Source organism: Balaenoptera ricei, chromosome 8 (genome assembly GCF_028023285.1).
Source record: "Balaenoptera ricei isolate mBalRic1 chromosome 8, mBalRic1.hap2, whole genome shotgun sequence".
NCBI classification, from domain to species: Eukaryota; Metazoa; Chordata; class Mammalia; order Artiodactyla; family Balaenopteridae; genus Balaenoptera; species Balaenoptera ricei.
Window position 1 is genome coordinate 110,847,769 of NC_082646.1, and position 27,950 is coordinate 110,875,718.

At 56.6% G+C, this 27,950-nt stretch overlaps 1 protein-coding gene across 8 annotated transcripts in view; it reads left to right on the forward strand.

Annotated features, from left to right (window-relative positions):
- The window catches only part of ANO1 (anoctamin 1), a 163,463-nt gene that overhangs the window by 113,611 nt on the left and 21,902 nt on the right, over positions 1 to 27,950 (forward strand). For 5 of the 8 annotated variants that reach the window (XM_059932260.1, XM_059932262.1, XM_059932266.1 and 2 more), the window contains 9 exons: positions 317 to 381; positions 1,199 to 1,333; positions 5,680 to 5,840; positions 17,294 to 17,376; positions 19,949 to 20,020; positions 22,088 to 22,165; positions 23,092 to 23,166; positions 26,469 to 26,670; positions 26,844 to 26,955. In XM_059932260.1, coding sequence (XP_059788243.1) covers positions 317 to 381; positions 1,199 to 1,333; positions 5,680 to 5,840; positions 17,294 to 17,376; positions 19,949 to 20,020; positions 22,088 to 22,165; positions 23,092 to 23,166; positions 26,469 to 26,670; positions 26,844 to 26,955 — 983 coding nt within the window. The remainder of the gene's footprint in view (positions 1 to 316; positions 382 to 1,198; positions 1,334 to 5,679; positions 5,841 to 17,293; positions 17,377 to 19,948; positions 20,021 to 22,087; positions 22,166 to 23,091; positions 23,167 to 26,468; positions 26,671 to 26,843; positions 26,956 to 27,950) is intronic. The other 3 variants (XM_059932263.1, XM_059932265.1, XM_059932261.1) reach the window with 2 other exon arrangements.

A 27,950-nucleotide genomic window follows, 5' to 3' on the forward strand; every position in this document is an offset into this window, starting at 1 on the left:
AGCCCGCCACCACCCGCGGCTTCTTCAAGGCCCTTACCAGAGCTGAAGGTTTTGACCCGTTTTTTCATGTCCGTCTCCCTGACCAGAACGGGAGCTCCAGGGCTCAGGGCTGTGTCTGCTGTGCTCATCTCAGAACCCGGCGACCACCACAGTACCCAGCACAGGGCTGACCCTCTGCACGTGTTTGTTGAATGAATGAATGACGTAGCTGTGAGCGGACACCTCAGTTCAGCGGGGGCCCAGCAGCCCTGTGTTCTGGGGAGCAACCTGGGAGCGTTACATTTTCCCCAGCCCTTCACCACTTCCTCTCTCCCAGCTCCTGTACGAAGAGTGGGCGAGTTACGGGGTCTTCTACAAGTACCAGCCCATCGACCTGGTCAGGTGAGAGGGGACGCTGGGAGCAGGCCTGGTCGGATAGATGTCCCTGTGCATTTCGACTGTGATAAGTGTGCAGTGCATGGGGGCCTGCTTGAACTCGAAGAGCTTGTGCAGGAAAGCCAAGGTCTCCCGGCAGGACGAGAGCCTGGCGGAGCCTTAGATAAGCAGTTTATTCAAATTCACTGCAGGACGGGCTCTTATCTGTCATATTCACTGTCTCTCCCTAAATCCACAGTCCAGCCTGACCCAGCCAGGCATCTGGCGTGATTTCTTTCTGTGTTGAAAGGAAGAAAAGAGCTGCCTGGGAATTTGTAAGAACTGCCCCTCTGGGCAATGCGTCCTCTCCTGAGGGGACCTCCATCCCGGGCCAGGAAGGGGCGAACAGATCAGGCAATGGGTGTGCTGTTGGGGGACACGTAGACCAGAACTCAGCCCATCAAGGAGCCAGAAACGCTTAATATGCAGAGTGATCGGTTCTCTTGGTGCCTCGGGGCCGGAGTTTATTCCTGTCCTTAGGCTGAGCAGGGCTGGAACAGAGCTGACAGCCTCCGGGCAACATCATGCCCTTCAGCGTGGGCATCACAAGTGGAAATGCTCCCACCTTCGGGGCACAGCAGAGAAGTGCTGGCATAGGGAAAGCAGAGAGTACCCCAAACCTGACAGCCTGGCTCAGGGGCCCCCAGTCTCTGCTTCTTTGGTTGAGAGAATCAGGGGCCCCCCATGAGCTATTCCTCGCTGGTGGGGAGCGGGTACGGTGTAATTTTTTCCCCCTGATGTGGATTGAGAATGTGTCTCTGTTTGGCTTTGCCCTGCGCTGCAGGAAGTATTTTGGGGAGAAGATTGGCCTGTACTTCGCCTGGCTGGGCGTCTACACCCAGATGCTCATCCCCGCCTCCGTGGTCGGGATCATCGTCTTCCTCTACGGATGGGCCACCGTCGATGAGAACATCCCCAGGTAGGCGGGCAGCCCCTCCCTCCGAACACATCCTTATCTTACTAAGGAGCCGCGTTCCTATTACTGCAGGAGCAGAACTCCCTGGGGCTCGGGCCCCGCACCCCAACCCCTGCCCCGCCGTGCGCCCGCTCAGTCCCCCCGGGGACGTCACAGGCCAGGCCAGGCGCTGTCAGAAAGAGAGCTGCCCAGTCCAAAGGGTGTAATAGCCGTCTGAGCGCATGGGCGGCCTTTGCAGGCACGATCGCCCTCGGAGACGCTTTATTATCGAGAGGAAGACATAAAATAAATATCCAACTCCTTTTCGTTCTTTGAAGCTTTTTTTCCCATTTAGTTCTTGGTCATTATGTGACAAGAAAATTGACTGCTTCCCTGTGCGGTCAGGAAATGAGACGGATGACCATTTGGAGACCTCGGGGCAGTGCACTCAGCCAGCCAGGCCCTTGTCCGTGCCGCATCCCCTGTCCCCACGGCTTTGGGAAATGTTGCAACAACAGGACCGTCATGAGGGCTGACCTGGTGCAACAGGCCCCGGTCTCTGAACGCAGGGCTGATAGTCCTGCTACTATTCACCAAGGGGTGGGCCAGGCGTGGGGGGCTCTTGGAAGGAGGCCAGGACCCCAGCGACAGCCCGGCGTCGTGCCGGGTGTGGTTCTCCCAGAATGGCAGCCAGAACGTGAGTCAAGCAGCGGGAGCTTGAGGACACCATCTCCCCTCTTTTCTAGTGGTTTCCTAGACTTGCTAATACCGACCCAGGGATAACTGATTGTGTTATGAGTTCAGGATTTCAGGCCTAACTTCCATTAGGGAACACTGTGCCGATGGACAAAACACTGGATAGAAAAGTGGACGCCCCTGGCCCTGCCTCCTGGGAGCTGGCGGTCTGTCGGGGACAGTCCCGGTATATCAGCGCAGTTTACGTTTCTTACAGCTCAGCCCAGTGTCTCTGAAGCAGAGCTGTGGTTTAGACAATCCATCCGTGGTTCTGATCAGAAAAGAGCCAATGAAGGAGTCTTTTACTTGGTGGAGAAACTGACTCCTTAGGACTCAGCGGTGCAGAAAGGCCACATCCAGTAACTTTGTGCAAGTGATGTGTGAATACATGAATAACACCTAAAATATTCCACCCACCCGGAATCAGAACGTTAAAGGAATCTGGCTTATGTCCCTCCAGGGTTATTTTGGGCACAGGCAGGAGAAAGCTTGTCCCTTTGTTTGCTAATGACACGAGTTCACTGTGCTTGGGTTTGACGAAGGCAGAGATCAAAAAGTAGCCCAGGCGCGGAGGGGACTGAACTCCAAAGCCAGAGAGACGCTGTGAGTGGAGGGTGAGGGCCCCCCACGGAGACTTCTCCATCTGCCTTCCTGCCGGTCCTGGAAGGGAAGCTGCGCTGGTGGCCTCGTCCAGGATGCTCTGCCCAGGCAGGCGCGGGCTCCCTGACAAGGACGCCGACATCCCCAGGCCAGGCCAGGCCAGGCCAGCGCTGTCACACAGCCAGGGATGCAAACAGCGTTTACTGGGAATTCTGGAGCCCCGTCTGACCTCGGCCTCTGCTCACTTGGTGCCTTGAACAAAGCAGGAAGTGTGCATTCCGCTTGGAATCTGGCGCAAGCCAGTTTGTAGGATAGCCAGTGCCCCCTGCACCCCCTGCGCCCCGCACGATGCTGCCCTGCTGCCCCTGCCCCTCTATTTGCCCCCAAAGAGCAGGCCCACCCATGGCTTGTCTTTATTTTGGCTGAAGGCAGTGAAGGGAGAGGCTGAGGGTTTAAAACCAGCAGAAACAGGCTTTTTGACTGGTTGACGTTGTTTAAGCTGGCAGGGAGGAGGGCTGGGCAGCCGTGGGGCTCACAGGCAGGCAGAGACGTGGGCCCCGGCCCCGCCCCGGCCCCTCCCATCCTCAGGGCCCCAGGCGGCACCCTGACAATGGTGGAGGGGGCCTTCCATCCACAGGTTCCCTGAGAGGGGCTGGGGTCCTGCACGGGTGGGGTGTCCTGCCCCTCTGCCCTTCAGGAGAGGCCCCCAGAAGAGAGGAAGCTCAGGGAGGGACAAGAGATGGACCCCCTCGAGGCGGCTCCTCCGCCTCCTTTTAAAGTCACAGCAGCTGCCGGTGCTCCATTATTCCCACAATAATGATGGTGAACAGGAGATTGAGTCCCAGGGCCGTTCCGAGGGCTTCACGTGCATTCCCCTGTTTAATCCTCCTAACAACCCAGTAACACAGGTTCTCAGGGAATTCCCTGGTGGTCCAGTGGTTAAGGCTGCGCTCTTTCACTGCCGAGAGCCTGGATTCAATCCCTGGTCGGGGAACTAAGATCCCATGTGCTGCGCAGCGCAGCCAAAAAAAAAAAAAAAAAACCCAATATACTTGAATAAAATGCCATGGCCTTTTAAAAAAGAAAAATGGGTTCTCTATTCTCAGCATCCCCATTCTATAGATGGGGAAACTGAGGCCCAAGGAGTTGGAGCAACCTGCCCAAGGCCACACAGCTCACAAGCGGTAGAGCTGAGATTCAAATCCAGAGCTGGTTCGCTCCCGAGTCCATGGTGCCCTACGGCCTCTGTGTGCTTGTCCCCGCCCCACATACGCGTGCACACAGGCACACACACGCATGCTCACACACGCACTCCCCCAGATGCTTCGAGGCAGCAGCTGGTCCATCTTTCCCTCTCCCATGCCTGACACCGTGCCTGGCACATACAGCATGTGCACAATCTTTTAATAAGTCTTTGGTAAGAGAAACTGTGAGAAGAGAATTGAGCTGAATGCCCGCGGTGCTAGCAGAGGAGGGTCCCTCACAGCCTCTCAGCAAGTGTTTCTCCAACACCGATGGCTGTGGCCCAGCCACGATTCTGTGCATCCAGAAATTTTTTTAAAAGCCAAAAACAACCACCCGATTCGACCCCCTCCTCGATAGCCACCTAACCCTTGGGAATCAGACTCCTGCCCGGTTTCTAACAATAGCTCAGTATCTTGTCTGAGTTAGCAGGGAGAAGGGCAGGGCAGGGCAGGGCAGAGTTGGCAGGGCCTAATTCTGGCCTCCATTCTCACCTTCCAGAAGGAGAAACTGAGTCTGAGGCTAAAGGACTGGGCCGGGGGCACAGAGGGCAGGAATAACCCATCAAGGACCTGGGCCACGCCCCCTGGTCTCAGCAGGGAGCCCTCCTGTGGCCTCTGGGCATCAACTGAGAGCAGTGCAGGGCACGGGCTTGACAGACAGAGCCCAGGGCTCAATCCCCACTCTGCTGTGTGGCCCTGAGCAAGTGACTTCCCCTCTCTGGGCTCGCTTCCTCATCTATGAAGATGGGATTGTCATAGCCCCAGAGCTGGTCCAGGCCAGGTGCAGGCTCCTGCCCACACAGCTAATGGCCCGTATTGTATTTTTCAGTATTAGTAGGAGAGAGCCTGAGTGCTGGGCAGGGCGGAGGAGGAAGGCCGCTGGGCATCGCGCAGCTCCCCATCCTGTCCAGTCACACCCCCTGGGCTTGAGCCCCAGACTCAGCAGAACAAAAGCCCTGCCCTGAGCCGGACTAGTATCCTGAGCAGAAACTCCCCCTCACTTTCGGGGTGAGCCCGGCGTGGTGGGTCCCCAACTCCAGGCAGCTTGTGGGTGTGTTCCTTCCAACCCAACCACCCGTCTCCCGGGACGAGGTCCGGGAGAACCATTTCTCCATCCTCTTAGGGGCCCAGAGTGTCCAGCGATGTCCGCAGGCTGGTACCCAGGCCTGCCCGGGGCCAGCTGTCCCACGGCGTCCCCACAGGGACTGAAGCCCGCAGGAACGGCGCTTAGCAGGTGCCAGGCTCACGGCCAGGGCTCAGGAGGGGCATGGCGTTCTCGGGCCTTGATCCCATTCCTCCTTCGGGTCTCCAGGGTCTTGTCAAGTCAGGACCTGGACAGCATTCCCTCTTAGCACAACCTTGACGGTGCCTGGTTATCAGAGGGAGGCTGGCTGGGACCTCGGCCTCAAAGATGAACGCTCACCGGCCACACGGCAAGTCCGATGGGTCCACACCCAGGACCACCTACAGATGTTGCAGGCTGGGTACAAAATTAAAATTCAGGGCCCTGTTCAAAAATCATTAAGGCTTTAAGGTGGGGACAGAGTGTGAAACCGAGCTGGGGCCCCTGTGTGGCAGCACCTGTCACACGTCCCTGAAGCCCACCTGGGATGGAGAAGAGGGATGTGGGCGCCGGCAGAAGCTGGCTGATGAGCCAGACCATGACCACCACGGCGGGGACCCCCAGCACTTTCTCCCACCCGACATGGCTCCGGGAGGCTCCGGTCCACGTGGGCCGGCAGGGACCCTGCCCATCGGCCAGGGGACTCTGGGCTGCTCCATCTCTTCCAGCATGGAGATGTGTGACCAGAGACACAACATCACCATGTGCCCGCTGTGTGACAAGACCTGCAGCTACTGGAAGATGAGCTCTGCGTGCGCCACGGCCCGCGCCAGCCACCTCTTCGACAACCCCGCCACTGTCTTCTTCTCCGTCTTCATGGCCCTCTGGGGTAAGCCGAGCGCCGCCACCCCATCTGTGGGGCAGAGGCAACTTCGGGTGGGTCCCGACATTCCCTCCCTCTCCTTGAGGCTACCCGCAGGACCGTTTGCCAGGAATGCACACAGGAGGAACGGTCAGCAGAAAGAATCCGCAGGTTTCTGTCTGCAGGTTACCGGGGTCTGTACTGGGTCACGACCCACAGATACATCTGACCCGGCCAAGAGCCCCTCATGAAAAGCCTAGGAGGATGCTTTGCTCCCGGAACTGGGACCTCTTCCCTGGGGCTGGGATTTGTTGCTGCTTTAGAACAAGGAGTGCCGAGGGTTCTCCCTTCCTCCCGATGATGCTGGGAAAGCTGACCAGGCCCAGGCCCTGGGGCACAGCTCTCATTATCCCCCAGCACCTCTACAGGTGTCACATGCCCATTTTACAAGTAAGGAAGCCAAGGCCCAGGGAGAGTTGATGTGACTTGCCCAGGATCACCCACCCAGCTCCTGAGCGGACAAGGTAAGGAGTGAACATACGATTCCAGAGCCTGTGCCCTTAACCACTGGACTCCACTGCTACCTGGAGTCCAGGGCAGACGGCTCCTCCTCCGGGATTCTTCCTGAATCCAGGTCCTACCTGGTACCCATCTCAGGCTTGGGGGGCACGGGAGGTGGGTAAGTGGTGGCTGGATGCATTCCGACGTTTCTGGATTAGCAGATAAGCCTGTTTCCTCCTCTGTGGCCCCGTGACACAGCCTTTGCCAGCAGGGCCTTCAGGATTCGGGCACCCGTGTGCTGAGCCGTCCCCTGGGCACCAGAGCCCCAGTCTTTGCCCTCAGGGGCTCCCAGCTAGTAGGAGATGGAGCTGCACACAGAGAGGGCACAGGAGCCCTGGGGGAGGGACGTCAGCTCTGCCCTTCCCCGCATAACTCAACCCTCAGCTTCCTTGCCTGTAAAATGGGGGTGTGACAAGGATCAGAGACAGCGGGCGCAAAATCTCAGCCAGTGCTTAGCACGTACATGGCTGACTCTCAGTAAACGGTCCTGCCCTTGTGACCACAGACCACAGGCGGGGCTGCCTGACACACAGCGGGGGTGTGAGACTGAGTAAGGTGATGTGCCTTGCGTGTAGCGTGTGTACCAACCCGTATTTACCAAGTGCCTGTGCTGGGCACAGGGGAAACCATGGGAGGAAAAACCACTGCATCCACTGACTTAGTCCAAGATTCAGGAGGGCACAGCATGTGCAAAGGCCCTGTGGTGAGGGTGCAGGCCTGTTGAAGGAGCCTGCGGGTGCAGGGAGCAAGTGGGAGTGAGAGCAGGAGGACCCTGGAGGCCAGCAAGGGCCGCAGAGGACTTTGTGTTCTCGCTGGGAGGACTCAGAAGCCGGTGCAGTCGGCCTGCTGTATCAGACATTTTCTCATCTTAAACTTGAGTCAGAGACGGCAACTTACGTAAGAAGCAGCTGAGGAGGTGACAGAGGGAGGCTGACCCAGCTCTGACTGGGGACAGCGGCGGGGCTTTCGCTCAAGACCCACGCGAGCTCCAGGGCAGATGCTCAACCACCCGCACGTGATAGCGAGAAGCTGTTTCTCCCGAGGGCGGCACCGTGGGGGGAAGAAGGCCAGTGAGAAAGCGCAAGAGCAGCAGTTAGCGGGCCTCTCGCGCCCTCCCTCACTGGCCCTGGGCTCCCCGACTGTGTGCCATCTGTTCCCACTGTCCTGCCTAGACGCCCAGTAACAGCTGCGCCAAACTGAGGGCCTCCGATGGAGGAGACTCTGGTCATTCCAGAGGACCCTCGTGCCCACCCCTCCTGTGAGCTAAGGAGATGCCTCAGGCTTGGCGAAGCCCGTGTCGCGTGGAGCACAGGGGTACAAATGACAGCCCCCGCCCCACTCATGGACATCACCCCTCCACATCCTTCCCCCCCTGGCTCGGCAGTGGCCTGTAGCCCATGGACACCCGGGTAATAGAGACACCCAGGACTGTCCATCCACCCAAGCTCCGGGAGCTCAAAGCACAGCTTCACGATCAGTGCAGTCGTCATGGGCACGTGATGGTCCTCCTAACGAGGCTGAGAATGAGAGTCACAGGTCACCAGCTCAGCGTAAGGGAGAGATTTCCAGCAGTGAGTGCTGGGCTGGGCTGGCCTGGCAGGTGGTGAGCAGCCTGTTTCAGGAGGCATTCAAGCTGAGGTTGGAGGAGTCCTTGCCGGGGCTACCACAGAGCATGGGGAGGTGATGTCTGTGTGTGGTTCATGGTGGCTTATGAGAAGATTCCCCGCACCACACTCTAGCTCGGATGATTAATTCTGGGATCAATCTGACTATAAATTTAGGCTCAATGGCCATCTTCACTGAGCTGATGTGTACGTGTCTGACATTGGGCTGGATGCTCCTTGAGCTTCATCCCACCTTATCCCACAGCTGAGAAATTGTCCCCATTTCACAGATGAGGAAAGTGGGTCTCCACTGGCCAGGCCAAGAATGGAGCCCACGTTGCCCTGAGCCTGTTCCGCCTCCCCTGCCCGCCCCTGTCTCTTTGGACCCTGCGTCTATCAGAACCATCCCCCTGCCCCCCACCACCCTCTGCTTCTCATTGCCAGCCTCCCTGGCCTTCCTCAAGATCTCTGGTTGGCTCCCTTCCTTCCTCTCTGATCGGGGCCCAGGAAGCTCCAAGCTGAGGCTGGAACACCTCCTGGCTGGGCACCCAGCCTCCCGGTTCCCCAGCTCCAAGCGGGGGAGGCTCACCCGTCAGCATTCACGCCCACGGCGGAGCCCAGATGCACAGCTGCCGGCTAGACGGTTTGGTCCAATTCAGTACCCAGCTGTGCTGGCTGTGAGTCAGGATGACTAGTCAGCAGGTAATAGTACCAGTCCCTGGGCCAGACTCAGGTTCAACTCTCAGCTCTGTCACCCGCCAGCTGTGCAACTTCAGGAAGGTGGCTTCAACTCTCTGGGCCCTGGGTTCCCCGTCTGTAAAATGGAGACAGTGGTTGGGAATGTCAAATGAGTCACGTCTTGTGATGTCTTAGGGCTGTGCCTGGTGCCAGTTGTCATGTCGTGCTGGCTGTTGCATCGGATCAGTGAGCCCTTGCTTCTTGGAAATGTGAAAACAGCCTAGACCCTTGGAGATTGGAGCTCAGATCTAACCTGTCACCTTGTGCCTGGGGGCCTCTGTGAATTATGTCACTTCATCTCCTTCAGAAAAGAACACTAGCTTTGGCTGGCTGGTTCCTACTGTGTGCCAGGCACTGTCCTGAGCATCTTATGTGAGCGACTCAATAATTCTCCCAGTAACTATAGGAGGGAAACAGGCTTTACTACCCCATTTAGCAGATGAAAAAATTGAGGCAACTTTCCCAGGGTTACACCAGCTAACAAGAGGCAGAGGCAAGACTTGAACCCCAGCGTTCTGGCTCCCCAGCCCCAAATACTTGACCCCTGGGCTTTACTCCCTCCGTCAGCGTTACTAATCAGGTCTAGCTCATGTGTGTGCTTATTCCTGGCAGACTTACCTGAAATTCATTCTCTCACCTGGAATAGTTTCCCCAGCTCCCTCCAAACAAACAGGCTCCCTTTTCCCCTCCAGAGTTCTGCACAGAGTTCTGCACAGAGTTCTGCACAGGCTACCTCACTGGTCCCCACAACAACCCTGGAGAGAAACCCTGTTATTCTCTGATGTGGACACGGAAGCACAGAGAGGTTAAGTGACTTGCCCAAGGTCACACAGCTAGCAGATTTGTAACAGACATGATAGACCCGTGCCTGGCCCGCCAGCCTTCATGGTCCAAGCTAGTGCCCTGGTCTCACCTCTCCATCCAAACATCCTCCACCCCCATTCTGTGCCCTCCTGGGGGAGCAGAGATTCACCATGAGCTGGTGGTGAGGGGCACACAGGCAGCAATGCCACTCAACCCGCCAGGAGGCAGGGAGTTGGTTGAATTTTGTGCACCCCCTCAATGAAGCCAGCTTGGTCACGTCATGCTTCTTTATTGAGCACCTACTGTGTGCAAAGGGGTACCACTTCACAGCCTCAAAGGTGTTGGCCAGCCCTTACCAGTAGCCCCGTCCTTGGGAGAAAAACAGATGGTCCCATCCTTCCCCTATCCAAGATGCAGGGAAACGGGCAAATCTGTGTTTCCGCTGTTTGTCCCCACGTCCTCCAGCTCCACTTGCACCGTAGGAGACAACAGAGGTGCCTGTCTGTCAAGGGCAAGTTCAGTCTACACACCCCCCATTTGGGGGAGAAAGAAAAAAACAACAAAAAAGCCAAACCACTCTCATGAAGCACTTACGGAAAGAGGAGCTTATTATAAATCAAGACAGAAGCAACAGGAAAGGGCCTGCTGGGCTGAGAGGTGCCTGTTGACAACCCGCCCCTGCCCCCAGGGTGGAGGGAGACTCAGTCCCTCCATCATCCCCCCGGGCTCTTTCACACTTTACGCTGTCAGGCGTAATTAGCAGCGAGCTTGCCATTGTTGAGGGGTTTTTTTTAGTCCCTTATTCAGTTACTTGTTCATTACCCTCTAAAGGATCATTTTCCCACTGGTGTTTCTTCTCCCGCTGTGTCCTTTCTTTTCCTGTCCTCCAGCTGCTAAGGTTTCTGCTCGCACGGTGACAGAGAGCAACCCCAAACCTGACACTGACGGTAGCGGGGCTGTACCGCCCCAGGAGTCACCTCTGGCCGCTGTTTTCACGTGGCTTCCGCTCCGCTGTGGGGTCCGGTTTGCCCAGAGGCTGACCCGCTGGTCCTGGAGCCCTGAGCTCTGGCTGAGCTCTCCGCTGCCTGGGATTTATGACAATTCAAAGCCTTCATTCACTAAGGTGTCAACACGAAGAAACTTTGAGCTCCATTTAGCTGTTGGCACCCGGGATCAATTTTCTGAAATTATGGCATAATAATGGGACTTTAAAGCCTTGTCAGTTCCAGGCAGAACAAAGGGGGTTATTTGATTTGAGCCTGGCTGCACGAAACTGGAGAAAGATGGTCCTGGCATTAGTGGAATGACAGGTGTGATTGAAACCCCTCCTGGGGGGGCTGCACCCGAGACTCTGAATGGAGTGGGCAGGTCACCGGCTGAGTCACCCACACTGGGTGGGGACGAAGGGAGAGAGACTGAGTCTCTGCTGGAATTAAAAGGCCAGCAGCGGGTTTGTGAGCGAATACTTGTTCAGGGGATAAATAAATAGAATCAGTGAGAAAATGAAGGGCGGGGGGCCTTTGTGCGGGAGCCCTGTCTCCCCTGTGGGCCAACAGGTGTGTTTGTGACCGAAAGCTCGGCCTCTCTGTGCACCGGTGCCGAATCAAATCTCGGAGACAGAGTTTTGGGTGAAGTAGAAAAGGAGAGCTTTATTGCTTTGCCAGGCAAAGGGGGACACGCCGGTTTCTGCCTCGAAAAACTGTGTGTGTCCCCCGCCAGAGGATTTGATGAAGGGCTTTATGGCAGTGGTTCAAAGGGCAGGGGGGCGGTTCTCTGACAAGATTAGGGTGTGGTGAGCAGGGCCTGCACTCCCTTAATCTCATCTCAGGTGGTCATCTCCGATTTTTAAATTTATTTTATTTTTGGCTGCGTCGGGCCTTAGTTGCAGCATGCGGGATCCTCCGCTGCGGCACGTGGGCTCCTCATCGCGGTGCGCCGGCTTCTCTCTAGTTGTGGCGCGGAGCTCAGTAGTTGCGGTGCGGGGGCTTAGTTGCCCCACTGCGTGTGGGATCTTATTTCCCCGACCAGGGCTCGAACCCGCGTCCCCCGCATTGGCAGGCGGATTCTCAACCACTGGACCACCAGGGAAGCCCAGCGGTTGTCTCCTGATTTTGATGAGTTTCTCTGGTCCCTTTAATCTTGCCCCGGGTGGTTGCTTGGCTGCTTCTCCCTTGATTAGCAGCTGTTTGAATCCACCCTTCGGAACTCAGGGACGGTCATGGGGGCTGCAGTCTTGCCTACAAGAAATGGGGGACAAAAAGGGCCTCCGTGCCAGGGAGCCCCACAGGGCCCCGCTCAGCTTCAGGTCACTCTCTTGTCCGGTTCCTGCAGCCCGAGGACATGCATCTCTGATCTCCACATGCAGAGAAAGGAGTCTGTGCTGAGCAGACGTCGGACTGTCAGCAGCCAGAGGTTTGAGAAGCTGGTCTCTGCTCTCAGGGGTCTTGTTTTAAGGAGGGTGCGGCCCTGCCTGCCCCCCGGGGCCTCCGAGGCTCAAGAGTGCCTGGCACAGGTTTGGGAGACAAGACCCCGGCCCATAAGGAGCTTGGACCTCACCAGGGAGACGGGGCTGTTCTCCGGGCAGCTGCAGCAGCGCCCCAGCATCCGTCAGAGCCTGCCCTCCGTGGTCTGTGAGGTTCCCACGGGCACAAAAGACCACGGGACGGCCGACCCAGGAGCGTCTAATGACACGTCCAGGATCGTGCCACAGGGTCAGCAGCAGCGTTTCAGGGGTGGGTGAAAGCTCAGAAAGGTGGGGGGCTGGTCAGCAGCCAGCCCAGGAAGCATCCAGAATTAGGGAAATTGGGGTTAGGCCTGGGAGTGAAAGCAGTTTGGACCGGTCAAGCAGGGCCCGAGGGAGGTAGGGTGGGATGCGGCCTGGGAGGAGAGCCGAAGCAGAGGCCCGGGGTCCTGTGGGGGCAGCTCATCTGATGGATAGAGAGATGGATGGAAGGAAAGGACAGACAGTGAGTAGGTCAGTGCGTCCAGACGCCTGTGTGGACAGCGCCACGTGCAGAGCTTGTCCAGAACGCAGATTCCAGGTCAGCGTGGTGTGCAGGAATCTGTATTTCAGCAAGCCCCCTGCGGTGCGGCTTCCGGTACAGCCCACACTCTAAGAAATCCTGGGGGAAATGGACAGATTGTCCCCTCCCCACGTAACTATGTGGGTGTGTCCTGGTCCATTTTCTCTGCAGCTCCAGCGTACAGCAGGGGCACTTAAGCCCATAAGCAGGATCTGTATCCATTGTTCTGTGATTCTTTTTTTTTGTTAATTGATGTGAAATTTACATAACATAAATTAACTGTTTTAAGTGCACAGTTCAGTGGCATTTAGTACACTCACCATGTCGTGCCATCATTACCACCATCCTCCCAGGTGGCAACCTGGGGCCCATTTAACAATCCGTCCCTTTCCCCTTGTCCCCACCCCTGGCAACCACCAGTCTGCTTTCTGCCTCTATGATGGATTTATCTGTAGATATTCTGGATGCTTTGTATAAATGGAACCAACCATATGTTTTGCTCTATCGTCAGCCTCTTAATGAGAAGTGGTGGAGATCCTTCAGGTGAGCCGGGTCATGGAACCGCTCCTCTGTCAAGCCCCTTGCCACGGGTGGGCCCTGCCCTGGGCTCCGCGGCGCATCGGCTTATGGACGCCTCACCGTAGGCCCCACAGCGGGCACTGTTATCAAGCCCATTGTACACACGTGGAGACTGAGGCTGGCAGGCAGGTGGGGGGGGCGGTCCCATGCCCAAGCTCATACCTGCTTTGATCCACAGTAGATCCAGGGTCCATCGCTCACCTGCTGCCTCTGGGCTCCTCTACAAGAATGTGTTTGTCTAACACTGTGTCATTAAAACAAATGTGTGAAGGGAGAAGCTCAAACACCTGCTTGCACCCTGGCCTGGGTTCCCTCTTCACTACCTGCGATTTCTGCTGCACTGCCCTCTGGGCTCTGGATTTTGGGGGGATGGTCTTGTCTCCTTGGCCCCTTTGTATGGCTGCTGGGGTCAAGGCCATCTCTTCATGTCTTTTGTACCCTGGACCGGGTTTGGCCCACAGCTTGTCCTCATGTGGGTGGGAAGCCACACCCCTAACCCCAGTCGATCTTGGGGTCAGAAGTCCTGGATCCAGGTTTCTGCTGTATATTAACCAGTCACCTGACTCCTCAGGGTCTCAGTTTACCCATCGGTGTGAAGGAGTGCGTTATCTCTGCGCTGAGGGCTTGCGGGTGGGATGAAAGGAGATGCCCCAAGCACACCCAGCACCTGACACCAGGTAGACACCCCGTTACGTCTGTGTGATGTAGTTGGCACGTCAGCCAGGAGAACCATTATTGGGTACCTTGAAGGGAAGGGATGGGAACCTGCCAGGACCCGCTGCTGTCCACATGGCTGGTATAGGGAGGGAGGGCTGCAGTAGCACAGCTGCAAAGGAGAGGCCCTCGGTTTTCTTCCTGCCTCTGCCCAGTCCAGTAGCAGGTGGGTTTCCACACTGCTCACGATGCCCGATTCTGAGCTGAGACCTCAGGACTGCCCCCAACTCAGCATTAGCCTTCCCATCGCCCGTCCTACTGGCCAAGCCTGAACGTCACAGCTCCGCTCCTTTGCTGCAGAGCAAAAGCATGGCAAACTTGGAGCCAGAGAGCCCAGGCAATAGGGCATGGTGGGGTCTGTGGCCCAGCAGAGAAGGCATGCCCAAACCTTGACAAATGGATTGTCACTCCTTGGCTCCAGCCTCCTGGTGCCAGAGTTTCTGATTTTTAAAAGAGAAGCAGGAAACTCATGATTTTATATAAAATGCCTGCATTTCTTAAACATAGCCGAGCACAACAAGCCTTGTCTATGTACCATCTCTACTCCTTGGCCTCCAAGGTGTGACCTCAGGTCCAGTCTCGGTCCTGGTCAACCTACAGATACCCCTGGGAGAGGGCCCTTGTATCTATCTTAAGACATTTAACAGTAAAATTCTAGAGCAAGAATGCCTGGGTTTAAATACCAGCTGCCTAGCTGTGTGACCTTGGACAAATTACTTAACCTCTCTGTGCCTCTATTTCCTCATCCATAAAATGGCAATACAAGTTTTGCTGTAATCATCAGACTTATTATGACTACAGTTGTTATTCCCGTAAAGAAAATCAAATATCTGTGCAGAAGGTCGGTCAAGTATGGTGGTTAAGTGTAGACTCTGGGGTCAAATAGAATTCGGTTCAAACCCCACTCCTGCTGTTAACCTGAAGTTGACCTTGGGCAGAGCATTTAATCCTGAGTCTCTGTCCTCATTTGTAAAAGAGTGAGTGGAAATCACTCCTACTGCATGGCGTTGTTTTGAGGGTTCGTGTAACTGGTGTCGCTAAATCACTAGCACAGAGCCTGGTGCAGGCTGAGTCCTCATTAAAAGGTAACAGTTATCACACTGCAGGCTGGTGAGTGGAGGGAAGGGGAGGTCCAGGAGGTAGAGGTGTGTGTCGGTGAGCCTAGGAATGGGGAGACATGGGAAGGCTGAGACAGGGAAGGTTAACAGGCCAGCTCCCCTGCTGTGAGTGGAGCCAGCCCTCCTCCCCCACTCAGCCCAAGGTCTCAAAGGAGGCCTTGCCATGGGCAGTCAGAGGAGGCTGGAGAGAGACCGCTGTCAGAACACAGTGAAGGAGAGACAGGCCTTCCAGAACTGGTGGCAGTGTGGGAATGGGCCCCAACCAAGGGCCTCCACTACAGTGACCCAGGGACATGCTGAAAGAGACAGAAGGAAACATCCTCACACCTTCCTTCTTAGGAGGCGGTGCAGGCTGCAGATGGGCCTGCCCCACCAGCCATATGTGTCTGCTGAGAGTACATTTGTATCACAGGGAACTACATTTCCCAGGCTCCCTTGCTGTCCCATTTCCTGGAAGGCTCAGCCAGTGGGAAGCCCTGATGGGGGACCAGAAGGCGGGAGGAAGGGAGAAGTCAGGGTATTTCTCCTCCTCTTCCTCTGCTTCCTGGGGCACCTCTGGCAAAGGTTTCGCCTTCTCCCTGGCTCTACCTCCCTCCAGAAAGCCCTTCCTCCATGATCCTAGGTTCTGGGCAGCTCCAGTTTCTGGCTCTGGGGACACCACCTCCCATTGTCCCGCCACCCCTAGATAGGCAGCAGCTTCCTGCTATTGCTAATCTCTGGGTGGTCTCACCATCCGCTGCTTGTCTTCTCGGCTCTTCCATTGTCTATGTGGCCAAGTCCCAGGATTAAATTACCCCAGTCCGAAAGACCTAAGAGGTTCCTGTTTCCTGGCTGGACCTGGTTGGTACAGTAGCTAATACTTGATGGGCAGATACCCATTTTGCACAGATATGTGCAAGCTCAGAGGCCCTGTTCTCACCTCACCTTAATGGGGAGGCAGGCATGTTCTCTGAACCAGGAGGTGAGTCAGATTCAGACCCATCTCTTGCCAGGTCCAACGCCTGTATTCTTTCCTGGTGAAGGATGACATTGGAGAATTTGCACTAAAGTCCTCATTGAATGTCCATCTTGACACTGCCACTTATCAGATAAGCCATTTAATTCTGCCAAGCCTCAGTTTTCTCATCTGTAAAATGAGGAAAATTATAGCACCTCCCTCCTATGATTACTATGAGGTTTAAATGAGATTAATACTTCACGTGATAGCTCTTTGAACAGTGCCTGGCACATAGCAGCTCAAGAATCCGGAGCTCTGGTTAACTTTATGGCCACCCTTATCACTACTCCAACCCTCAGCCTCTGCTGATTTTCCCTTATGGGTTGGAAGAATTAATGATAAATGTTTCAGTCAGTGGTATCTCCATTTGCAAGTGTCTACTCATAAAAGCCATTCATTCATTCAGTGAGCTCTCTTGAGGCACCTGTTTGTGCCCGACACTGGGCTCTCTGTGGGGGACCCAGATGACAAGGCCCCATCCCTGCCCCACACCCCAGAAGGGCCACGAGACATGGGACAGAGAACATAATTGAAGGTGTCGTGAACGGCATGAGCAGGAGAGGTCCCAAGAGGAGTTGGTTTCTTTCCTGACACTGAGGGGGATGATCGGAGGCTTCCTGGAGGAGGTGGCATTTGAACTATGCTTAGTCTGTTGGGAATACAAAGCAGGATGTAGCAGCTAAGAGTGCAGCTCAAAAGTCAGGCCACCTGCAGGGGTTTGAAGCTTGAGTGAGTGGCCTTGGCTCCCCTTTCACTCTTTTGGACCCCACCTGTGACTTGGGGCCCCCAAGATCAGTGGAGCAAGATGGTTAAGAGCACAAGCTCTGGGACCAGCCTGCCCAGCCCCTCACCGGCTGGCAGAATAACCTTGGCTGGGACTCGGTTTCCCTGTGCCTCAGTTTTTTCAACTGTAAAGTAAGCAATAGGGGCTTCCCTGGTGGTGCAGTGGATAAGACTCTGTGCTCCCAGTGTAGGGGGCCCAGGTTCAATCCCTGGTCAGGAAACTAGATCCCACAGGCATGCTGCAACTAAGAGTTCACACGCCACAACTAAGCAGCCGGCAAGCCGCAACTAAGGAGCCCGCCTGCTGCAACTAAGACCCAGATAAATAAATAACCAAATAAATAAATAAATAAGTTTTTTTTTTTTAAATGAGCGATAGATCATCCCTGCCTCACGGGGTCAGTGGGAGAGCTGAACAGTTTAATTCATGTGAAGTTCTTGGTCCAGCACTTGTTGCCCTCACTTACCAAATGGTGCAGAAGAGGAGAATGCTTTCATGGCATCTGATGTCGTGGGGCTTCTGAGCCCCTAACTTCCCGGTTTTCCTCCCTCCCTGCAGCCGCCACCTTCATGGAGCACTGGAAGCGGAAACAGATGCGGCTCAATTACCGCTGGGACCTCACAGGCTTCGAGGAGGAGGAGGTGAGTGGGCTCGGCAACCGCGCCCCCCCGTGCCCTCCCCCGTGTCCCCCCCGGGCCCCCACCCTGCTCCTTCTGGGAGACTCACGTGGAAGCCTTAGGTCCTAAAGCCCAGGCGAGGCTGCTCCCTGCCTGCTTCTCAGTTCACCTCCCTGATGTTTGAATCCCCCGCAGTTGCCAGGGCAACCGTATGATGTCTGTTCTAGTGTTTTTGATCTCCGTGCTCACATGGACGCACCACCCAGCAGCGTGGTCGGGGACTCCGGCCAAGGCTCACCATGCTGATCTCATCCTGTCTGGGGGCAGCACCGCGGGTCTGGGGAGGGGATCATCACCACCCACGAGGCTGAGTCCCCAAAGGCAGCCGCGAGGCTTTGCCCCAGGCGCCAAACCCACGATCCTTAGAGCCAGCTCTTGGCCTGCAGTCGGACGTGGCTGAGAAGTGGGGCAGATCCTTCCCTAATAGAGGGAAGCCACGTACTGGGCATCTTCGTGCACCAAAGAGAAGGGCATTCGGGATCGAATGGCCACTGCGATGGCAGGTGGACCCCCCTCCCCGGGGTTGCTCAGGAGAAACTTTGCCACTGCCCCATCCCGAATTGCCAGCTCCAGCCAGAATCCCCATGGTATGAGTGGGAATAAAAAGGAACAAGGTCTCCCAAATAGCAGAGCCATTAGGTGTGGCCACAATGACCACAACTTCATGCTATGAAATCTTTTGCTCAGTTTTTTTAAAGAGAAACTGCTCATCCGTTTTCACTGTAATGTGAAAATCTCTTCCATCATCTTTTTAAACATCCCTATTATTATATTTCCCCACACATGCACTCCCTCCAAGACTGGATCACTTTTTAGCCAAATGTGTAGCTGAGAATCCCCTGTGCAGGCTCTGTGCTGAAAGTATTGTCAACAGACAAGGGCACTAGTTTGCTGGAAGAGGCACCAGCTTAGTGGAGACGAGACGGCCTCTGGGACCAGGCTGTCCTTGCACCACCCTCGCTGTGTGACCTGGGGCAAGTTGCTTAACCTTTCTGTGCCTCAGTGTCCTCACCTCTCAAACAGGGATGGAGGAGTAGGGTTTGAGGGCGTCTCCCTGGGTCAGCAGATATAAAGCACTTCAAGCAGGGCCTGGCACCAGCGGGTGTCCCTTAACCCGTCTCCCACCTCTGGGTTCAACCTCTTCCCCAGTGGGTCTCATCGTCCCGTTTCACAAATGGCGGGACCAAGGCTGATGCAAGGAGAGACACGCGGCTCCTTAGGAGTAGAGACAGGCGTGGAACTCCATCCCCTATGACGGGCCCTGGGTCAGCTGTTTGCCAGAGCGTGTTCTAAAGATTCAAATAGAACAAAAAGCAGTGTTGTCTTGTTATTTTGGAAGTAGACTTAGAACATCCCTTTTCATGATGTCCCTGGGGTTGGGGCAGTTCAACCCCTTGGGGACCCGTCCCATGAACTCTTCACCCTGATGGCTCAGACCCTAGATGGTGGGGTGGCGATCAGAGCCACTGGGTCCCCAAGGGCCCTGAATGAGTCCCCGAAAGCGAGCCCCCCACGGCTGGCCAGGGCCTCTTCTGGGGTTAATCACCCGAGACGAAGGGGCAGCCTCTCCGCGACAGGACCCCAGGTGTCCGCTCTCAGAGCAGAAGGAAACCTGTACCCAGTCATCTGGCCTGTGTGTTCCTTCCCTGAGTCTAAGACAATTCAGCCCAGCACTCCCTCGGGAATTACCTAGACCATGTGACCTGCAGAAGCAGCAACACACATGGTCACCCTAAAGTAGCATCAGCCTTTAGCGAGCCCTCCTTATCCACCCACGTCCAACTACCTTCATCCAGGTTCTTAAGAATATCATCTTTAGCAGACGTAGCCTGTTTCTTAAAAAAACAACACAAGTAATGAAATCTTTTTGTTTTTGTTTTACGTTTCTGGTTCCCGGAAGGAGGCTGTCAAGGTTTGGAATTTTTTGTCACTCCTCTGTCTTCCGGTAGCCTGTCTCCCTGGGAGAGGGACCTTCTCGCACACCTGATCCGTCTGTTTCTGCTGAGCGGTTCCCTGCAGCTCTCCCATGGCGGGCAGGGGTCTCCGTTTCCTCCCCCACCTCTGGGTCTCTCTTAACCCCTGTTCTTCTGTTCCAGTGCCCTTCGCTGGTCTGCTCTGGGCTCCCCCGAGGTCTGGTGCCTCTGGTCTGCCCCCGCTTGCTGACACTTACTGCCATCTCTTCTGACCCCCACGGCTCCAGATAGGATATTCTCAGGGGCCAGTTCATGGCTGGGTGTTCAGAGTGAGTGGCCTGCAGGATGGGCTGCAGCTTGGTGCAGACTGACCTGCCTGTAGGACACAGAGCCCGATTCTGTGGCATTCCCAGTGGGCTAGGGTTCCCCACAAGGTGGAGAATCCTGGATGAACTGCATACAATGAGTTCTAAATTGGAAATGGTACAAACAGCCAGCTAGGAACTGGCCCCAAAGGGTGTCCAAGGGAATGTCTGGGCTGATTTTGCCATGCGTGCTCCTGTTGAGGGTCTCAAACTCACAAAATTAACAAAGGCTCCCCGCTGACTTGGTTTCTTTCACAGGACCATCCAAGAGCCGAATACGAAGCCAGAGTTTTGGAGAAGTCTCTTAGGAAAGAATCCAAAAGCAAAGAGGTACGGTGGCCGCTGCCAGTTGGCTTTCCCAGCAGTAAAACATTCTACATTCATCAACATTTCAGACCAGGGATCAGCAAACACCGTGTAGTTGGGGGGCCGGCCCCCAGACAGGGCCAGATAGTAAATATTTTAGACCCTGCAGGCCTCTGTCATAGTGACTCAACTCTGCCATTGTAGGATAAAAACAGCCATAGGCAACAGGTAAACAAATGGGTCTGGCTGTGTGCCAATAAAACTTTATTTATAAAACAAGCAAGGGGCCGATTTGTCAAACCTGCTAGAGTAGAGATCTACCTTCTTGATCTATCCTGAGGGTGATCTCAAACTTCAGCCAACATTTCAACATCAAGAACCGAGTAGCTTTGCAGCTTTTTTGCTCTGGGTGGTCATTCTGTCCAGCCCTCCAGTTCTACATTGAATGATGGTTGGAAGGGTTTGCCCCAGCAGGGTCCCTGAGCAGCTGGCCAGTTCCTTGTCTCACTCACAGACCATGAGAATGAGAGAGAGAAGTGTTTTTGTGATGTTCCTGAAGCCATCACCTTTTTTTATAACAAATGCCTTTCTTTTCCCCCAAAACCTCTCATTCAAACTGGCAGTCATGTTTGCAGCCTGAATTCTCACAGACCTCTGGGGGTGCTTGGTTATTTTTTTAACGGAGCCTTTTTATATGACATGGGACAAGCACAGAGCCCCCGGGCCCTTGTCAACCTCTCACTGAGTCTGGAAAGTCAGGTCTTGAAGGGATGGGGAGCAATTGCGGACACTCTTCCCAGATCCCGGAGTTCTGGGCCACATCTGCACCCTCGGCCGCTGGGAGTGACCAGAGCAAACCCCTGCATTGATCTTTTCTTGTCATTGTGTCCCATGGACAGAGTTTGCTGGTACAGAGTGGCCGGGGGTCCTAATTACCAAAAGTCCCCTCTAGGGGGGCAGAGTGGGTGCAGAAAAACCCCCTCTCGGGCCCCAGTTCCCGTAACAGAGCAAACGCCCAGCTCAGTCCTCCTGCAGCCAGAAAGCGGGTGCACTTCCCTGCGCTCAGAGTCCGAGAGGGACCGCGGGTGCAGAGAAAATAAGCACAAAAGCGTGAGTCCTCGCGCCAAATGAGGAGACAGTCCGTTTAACTTAACGCATCCGAACGCCTGCATGTCCCGTGCACGTTGCCTTCAGAGCAGCCGCCCTGTGGCCTTGAACCAAGGGCTCCAACAGCCCCCCCACCCCGGGCTGCGTCCCCTCTCCTAAAGGGGGAGGCGTGATCGCCGCTGCTCTGAAGCCCCCAGGCCCCCACGGTGAGCCACCACGACCCGCGTACAGTGCGGCATCCTCGCCCACGGCTTTACGGTGGCCCCTTGTAGCGTGAACGTGGATGGGATTTCACTCCTTCCTAAGGGAAAAAGGGCTCAGTGGCCCACGTCACATCCACTGAAGCCAGAGGCTCGACCAAGCCCGAGCGCCCGGCCCGGGCAGCCATGCCAGATTCCCCGGTCAATCTGCTTCTTGGCTTTGACCCAAGCTCTTTGATCACAAGAGAGACAAAGGTCGGGGTTCGTTTCTGCCAGCCTCTGGTGGTGACGCCAGGCCCTGAATGCCTCCGCGGGGCCACACCCTCCCTTGATTTTCTCCTCCGTTTCCCTGGCTCCCAACTTTGTGGTTTTAATTTTTCCCCCAGCTACGGCACCAAATTTGTTTAGGAAAGAAAAGGTCCACCCCTTCGTTGGCGTGTTAGGATTCTGAGCGTGGCTTCCTTCTCGTTGGCGTAAAATGCTCAGGGTCATCCTCGCCTTTGCATAAGATGCACCGTCCGAATTACGGCCACCGTCTGGTGAGAGGGGCCCCGTGGAGCCCACCGAGCTTCCAGGCTGGAGTTTTCATTTCCATTACCTTTGTGGCAGCCTTTCTTTTAGAACGTGGGTCTCTGCCATCTCCGATGGGTTTAAGATGCCCAGAGCCTGAATCAGCCCCAGCAGCCGGCACAGCCAGGGATGCGCTGGCTGTCCAGGGGGCCGATGGGGGCCTGGGTGGCGGTCTCACCCCACGGTGCTCTCTTGTTCCCTCCACCCGCCCCAGAAGCGCCGGCACCTTCCGGAGGAGCCCACAAACAAATGGAGGCAGAGGGTTAAGACAGCCATGGCGGGGGTGAAATTGGTACATGTCACGTCGGGCCGTTGCGAGTCTTGAGTGTTTGCAGATGACCAAAGTCCACTGTGTTTTCCTCAACCGACTCTGACTGCTGTATCATCCTTTTAACATTCACATCCACGTTCCTTTGCCTTCCTTCGGCACCCCCGGGCTGTGACGTGTGTTGAGATGTCTGTGCATGGCTATGGTGGGTTCATGGTGGGGAGCTCGGCTGTCTCTGGAGCTTGTGAAACGTGCCTGTCACAGCTGCCTGCCAGCGGTCCCTGGTCTCATTAACATGCATGCCACCTGCCCTGGAACGCGTGGCCTCGGGTGTCATGCCTGCCACCATTCTTTGACCTTGTCCATGCATTTTTCCCGTTAAAAATCCACCCCATTCTTGAAACATCCCAGGTTAGCAACAAGCGTCCACTTCAGGTCCCTCCAGACCCTGCTCTCCCTGTGCCAGAGCCTTCGGACCACGTGTCCCCGCTCTCCGCCGTTGCTACGTGGCGGGCAGCGTTTGAACTTAAGAGTGCTGGTGGCTTGTTTCAACTTGCTCTGCAAAGGAAAATTACTATTATGGTCTGGGTGGCGAAGGAAAACAGCTTAGATCTTCTGGCCTTGGAAATGAGACCTTCAGCCAAGAAAAGGAGTCCGGGCTTCTCCCAGACGGGGGTCTGATCATCTAATTTAGAAAAGCCTCTGGCACCATCACGCCCCGTACACAGAGGACTCACGTTTTTAGACAACTATTATTTCTATCATTTCGTAGCATCATTTCATCAGGGATAAGGCCCCAGATGCCAGATGTTTGCATTCGTTCATCATCATTTTTTTTTAACCGTGTTTCTGTTGTCCAAGTTGTTCACGCCCATATACATGTGCACACACACACACATCTGTCCACTGGGATGGTCCTCACCGCTGACCCAGCCCTGTTCGTGTTGTAGACGGACAAGGTGAAGCTGACCTGGCAAGACCGGTTCCCAGCCTACTTCACCAATTTGGTCTCCATCATCTTCATGGTGAGCTCTGGGAGGTAAAGGAGGGAGGTGTACCAAGGTGTGCGGTGTTCACCTGGATGGGGCCAGCCATCCTCGTGGCAGTTGTGTTCAACCCAGGCTGGGCAGGGTGATGGGGGGATTCCACCAGCCCCCTAAACTGGGGCGGGGCCAGGGTTGTGCAGTGACCCCCAGGGGGCTTCCCAAGCCCTGGGGCCCGTGCGGCGGTTTCCTTTGGTCCCTGACACACATCTTTCGTTCTGAGAGTGACACATATAAGTAACTAGTCATTCAAACCCAGGAGTTCACAGGTATTATTTAAGACAAAACGGAGGGCTTTTAAAGAAAACCAGTCAGTGAAGAACACACAGGACAAAAATCAGGACGATGCCACTCAGGTGCTGGAGGGCCTGTGACGCCAGGCTCATCCAGACGCTGCTGATTTGAATAAATTGCCAACACCGTGGCCGGCTCTATTAGGGGATTTCAATCCCCAGTTAATTCGGCTGCATCCCTGGAAGGCCTCAGGCCCGTGCTAGCTGTGCTTTCATTCCCCCCACAATGGGTCAGGGCCACCTGTGGTCACTGTAGCAATGACCTTGCTATCAAGGTCATCCGCATGGCTGCTGTGGACCAAGGGCTGGGCTGTGCCCAGTGGCCTGAGGGCCTCACACCTGCCTGTCCCCCTCCTGCTGATGAGGAAACGGAGGCCAGAGGTCTCACCCCCTCCCCAGGCTGGAGGCCAGACAGACAGTCTGCCCTGAGACGCCCCCGCCCTTCCGTATGAACTTGGAGACACACAGGTGGGCTTGCCTTGGTTTTCCACTGGGGGTGGCATCTGAGGCCCCCTAAGCTGAACAGTTTGAAGCGGAGGCAGGACTCCGCTTCCCCTCACACTCTCTCACACGGCAAGAAGGACCTCTCTGATGTAAAGAAGTCCATGGTGGGGACCCCCGAGACCACGGGGTGGGAGCCACTGGGGGGTGGGGGGAGGGCCGTTGGGCTGTCAGGATGACTGGGTGGCAGTGGGCCCAGCCGTGTTTTGAGGGTCCTGGAGCACACCCCCCAAACGCACAGGAGTGCTGGCGGGGTAACCTAGGATGACGTGGTCCCTGCCCGGAGCATCCCCGGGGCTCACCCCATGGGGGATGGGGTGCGGGAAAGAGGGGACTCAGGCACCAAGGTTCAGCCTCTCCTGGCAGAGAAGAAGCAATGTCAGCACAGAAGGTCCAGCAAGGGGGTGACAGGAGGTGGGAGGCTGTGGGCCCTTCTGCGCCACGGCAAGTTCGGACAAGAGCCCTCGGGTTACATGTCACTTCCTTGAATCATCTTCAGGGGGGTTTGAGTTTCTCTCGTAATAAGGATCAAGGTGGTGGGCAGTGGAGGGCTGGTCTGGCACCTCCGTCAGGTTTCTCTGGCCTTCTGCGCACCTGTCCTGTGCCTGTGTCCCTCTTGGTCACAACATGGCTGCTCCACCGCCAATATCACCTCCATTTCCAGGCAGGAGGAAGGGGAAGGAGACAGAGGCCAGCGGAGGCAGCCCCTCTTTGAATGTGCTTTCCCAGAAGGCCTGCCCACACCTCTGCTTGCATCTGGCCACCCCTGTCTGCAGAGAGGCGGGGAAATGGGCACATTGTCACTGCCGCAAAGGTGGGACAGTGGGTAGGGAACTAGCTGGCCCTTGAGGTACTGGGGACCCCATCACAGATGAATCAGTTTTGTCCTGCACTCGGGAGCTTCATTCTCCGAACAAATAGCAATGGAGCACCTACAAGGTGCCCCCATGCTCCTGGCCCTGGAGATGCTGGTATGAGCACAATGGCCGAACCTTGGCCCTCATAGCCCTTTCCTTCCAGAGGGGCAGGAGGTGACGCAGCTATAGGGCTTGTCATGGGGGTGCACCGGCCCTCTGACAGGGAAAGGGGACACCTCGCTGAGTCACCCTGCAGGCCTGGCGCCCCGTCTGCACCTCCACACACAGGCAGGAGGGACGTCCCAGGGCCCAGGGCGGTGCCTTCCCCTGGGAGGGGCCTCTGGGCAGGAGCGAGGGATTTTCCCAGGAAAGCCCGCATTCCGGGAGCTGGGAGCTGGCGGGGAGAGGTACCCACACCTCACCACAGGGCACCCCCCCTTCATCAGGACGTTCCCCGGGCATGTGTGGTCACCGTTCAGTCGCCCGCAGATGTGGACAGCTACAGAGTTACTGGTCCGAAATTTACAAGAAGAGCTTCCTGGGAGATGCCCGTCGCTGTGGCCTCCCTGTGGGGTGAAGCAGCCACAGCCCTTCCGAGCTGCAGTCAGAGGCACACAGCATGGCTCGGTGCCCCCCCAGGGCTGTCCTGGGGGCCTCGCGGGGCCGTTCTGGCAGGGGTGGGCCTGCACTGCCTCAGTGGGAGTGACACGCCCGGGACCCGGGACACACAGAGGGTGCGGTGTAGTCGGGCTCGGGTGACCCCGCTGCACAGCTGCCCTCCATTCAGTGTCCCCTCGGGACTGGGATTTGCCGGCGTCCTCACGCTTAGGGCAGGACAGAGTGAGGACAAGGTCTTCCAGGGTGCGTCAGGGCCTTGGAGGGCAAGGAAGAGGAGCCCGGGCAGACAGACAGCTCCACGGGGAACAGACCTGTCATCCTCGCCCAGCCCGCTCTCTCGAGCAACCGCCAGTCCAAGTTTCAGGGAATGTTCTGGTCCCACAGTGGTTTGGGCAAGATGAGGGTCTCGTTCCCAGGGACAAGCCGAAGGGTGTGGGAGGCTCCTGGGGAGGTTGGGAGAAGGGACCCCATCCGTCTGTCCCAGCCAGGCCTGCAGCGTCGCCTGGTGGGACCAGACCGCCCCACGCCCCACCCACCTCCTGCAATAGCATCGAGAACGTCACTGCTTCCACACAGGGTCATCCAGGCTCGGGGGAAGCCCCCCCTGTAGTCAGCCTGCCGTCGCACGAGCCAGGCAGCTACTGGGGTTGCAGCGACCCTAAATCCTGTCGGGGACAGGGGGCAAGATGTCGCGATGCCCCATAGCGAGCAGCAGAACATTGCGTTCCAAGCTTGGTAGACCCCCCTGGAAAATCCCAGTTCATGCGCTGGGTGACCTGGCCTGGTGACCCAACCTCTCTGTCTCCTCTTCTATAAAACAGAATCTAGCCACTCATTCATCTGTGAAGTTAGCACCGATAAAGCCCGTGGCATTTGGTGGGTGTCAAGAAACACCCATCTTTGTTTTGAAGCGGAAGTGCTCCTGGGTGGGGGCACAGCTGGGCCCAGGGAGCCAGAGGAGGTGGTCCGATGGGCCCAGGGGGACCCATCCAAGAGTCCCCTCCTCCCTCCGCAGATCGCAGTGACCTTCGCCATCGTCCTCGGCGTCATCATCTACAGGATCTCTACGGCCGCCGCCTTAGCCATGAACTCCTCCCCCTCCGTACGGTCCAACATCCGGGTCACTGTCACGGCCACGGCGGTCATCATCAACCTGGTGGTCATCATCCTGCTGGACGAGGTGTACGGCTGCATAGCCAGGTGGCTCACCAAGATCGGTGAGTGCCCCGGCCAAGCCCTGGAACCAGGCGGCCCCAGGTCGCCTCCCTCCGGCTGTGGGGCCTTGGGCTGGTCACTCACCCTCTCTGAGCCTCACTGCTGTGACAGCTGAGGGAAGTGGTCAGCCTGGCCCGGGGCAGTGGCTCAGCAGCATGTGTCTCACTCCTTCTAGAGGTTCCAAAGACCGAGAAGAGCTTCGAGGAGAGGCTGATCTTCAAGGCTTTCCTGCTGAAGTTCGTGAATTCCTACACCCCCATCTTTTACGTGGCGTTCTTCAAAGGCCGGTAGGGGCTTCTTCAGTGACTGAAACGCACTGCTTTTCCCCAGTCCAGTACAAGGCTCCCCTCCCTCATCTCTCTTCAGGTGGGAGGCACCTGGGCCCAGGGCAGAGCAGTCAGTGTGGCTCCCACTGCCGCCGAGTTTGGGAAGAGGTCTGGCTCCTGCTGGGCCCCCAGGGAACAGGGTCCCCTGGGAAGCAGGGACCCTAGACATTGGGGACACCAGGCAGCAGGGACCCTGGGAAGCAGGAACCCTAGACATCGGGGACCCCAGGGAATAAGGACCCCGGGAAGCAGGGACCCCAGGGAACCGGGACCCCAAGCAGCAGGGACCCGGGAAGCAGGGACCCTAGACATTGAGGACCCCAGGGAACAGGACCCTGGGAAGCAGGGACCCCAGGGAACAGGGACCCCAGGCAGCAAGCTCCAGGGGGTCCCACAGTGGGGGGGATGAGGGCTGCAGGAGAAGATGCAGGAAGGGCAGCCGCTGGTGTTCCAGGCTGGTGGGGGGTGTGAACCCCATGCCCTGACCCTCTGGAGCCGTCCTGGGTTTATCGGGGCCTGTGGCCCACCCACCAAGACTCCCCACCACCCCTCCGCCTAGGGGCTGGCAGGGCTGATCCCAGAACCCCTCCCGAAGTCACCTTCCTCGGCATCATGTGATTTATAAGTACCACTCCACCCTGGGGTCCTGGAGCTGGGCCAAGGTGCCCAGGCCCCCCTGAGAGCACCCACATCGGAGCAGGCTCTCAGAGGCCCCCTACTCCCACATCCCACAGGAGGCTGAGAGGCGGCCTCAGGGACCACCCGCACCGCAGCCGGTCCGCGGTCCCCAGCGTGGTTCCGTGACCCTGCCACGGCGGGGGGCACCCTCTGCCCTTAGGCTGCTGTACCTTCTTCCCCTCCTGGGCTCCCTCCCCTCCATCTGCCCTTCAGCCTCTCGGTTTCCTGTTGAAGCTATGTTTTCTTACCCACCTGTTGGTTTGGGAATCACATGAACG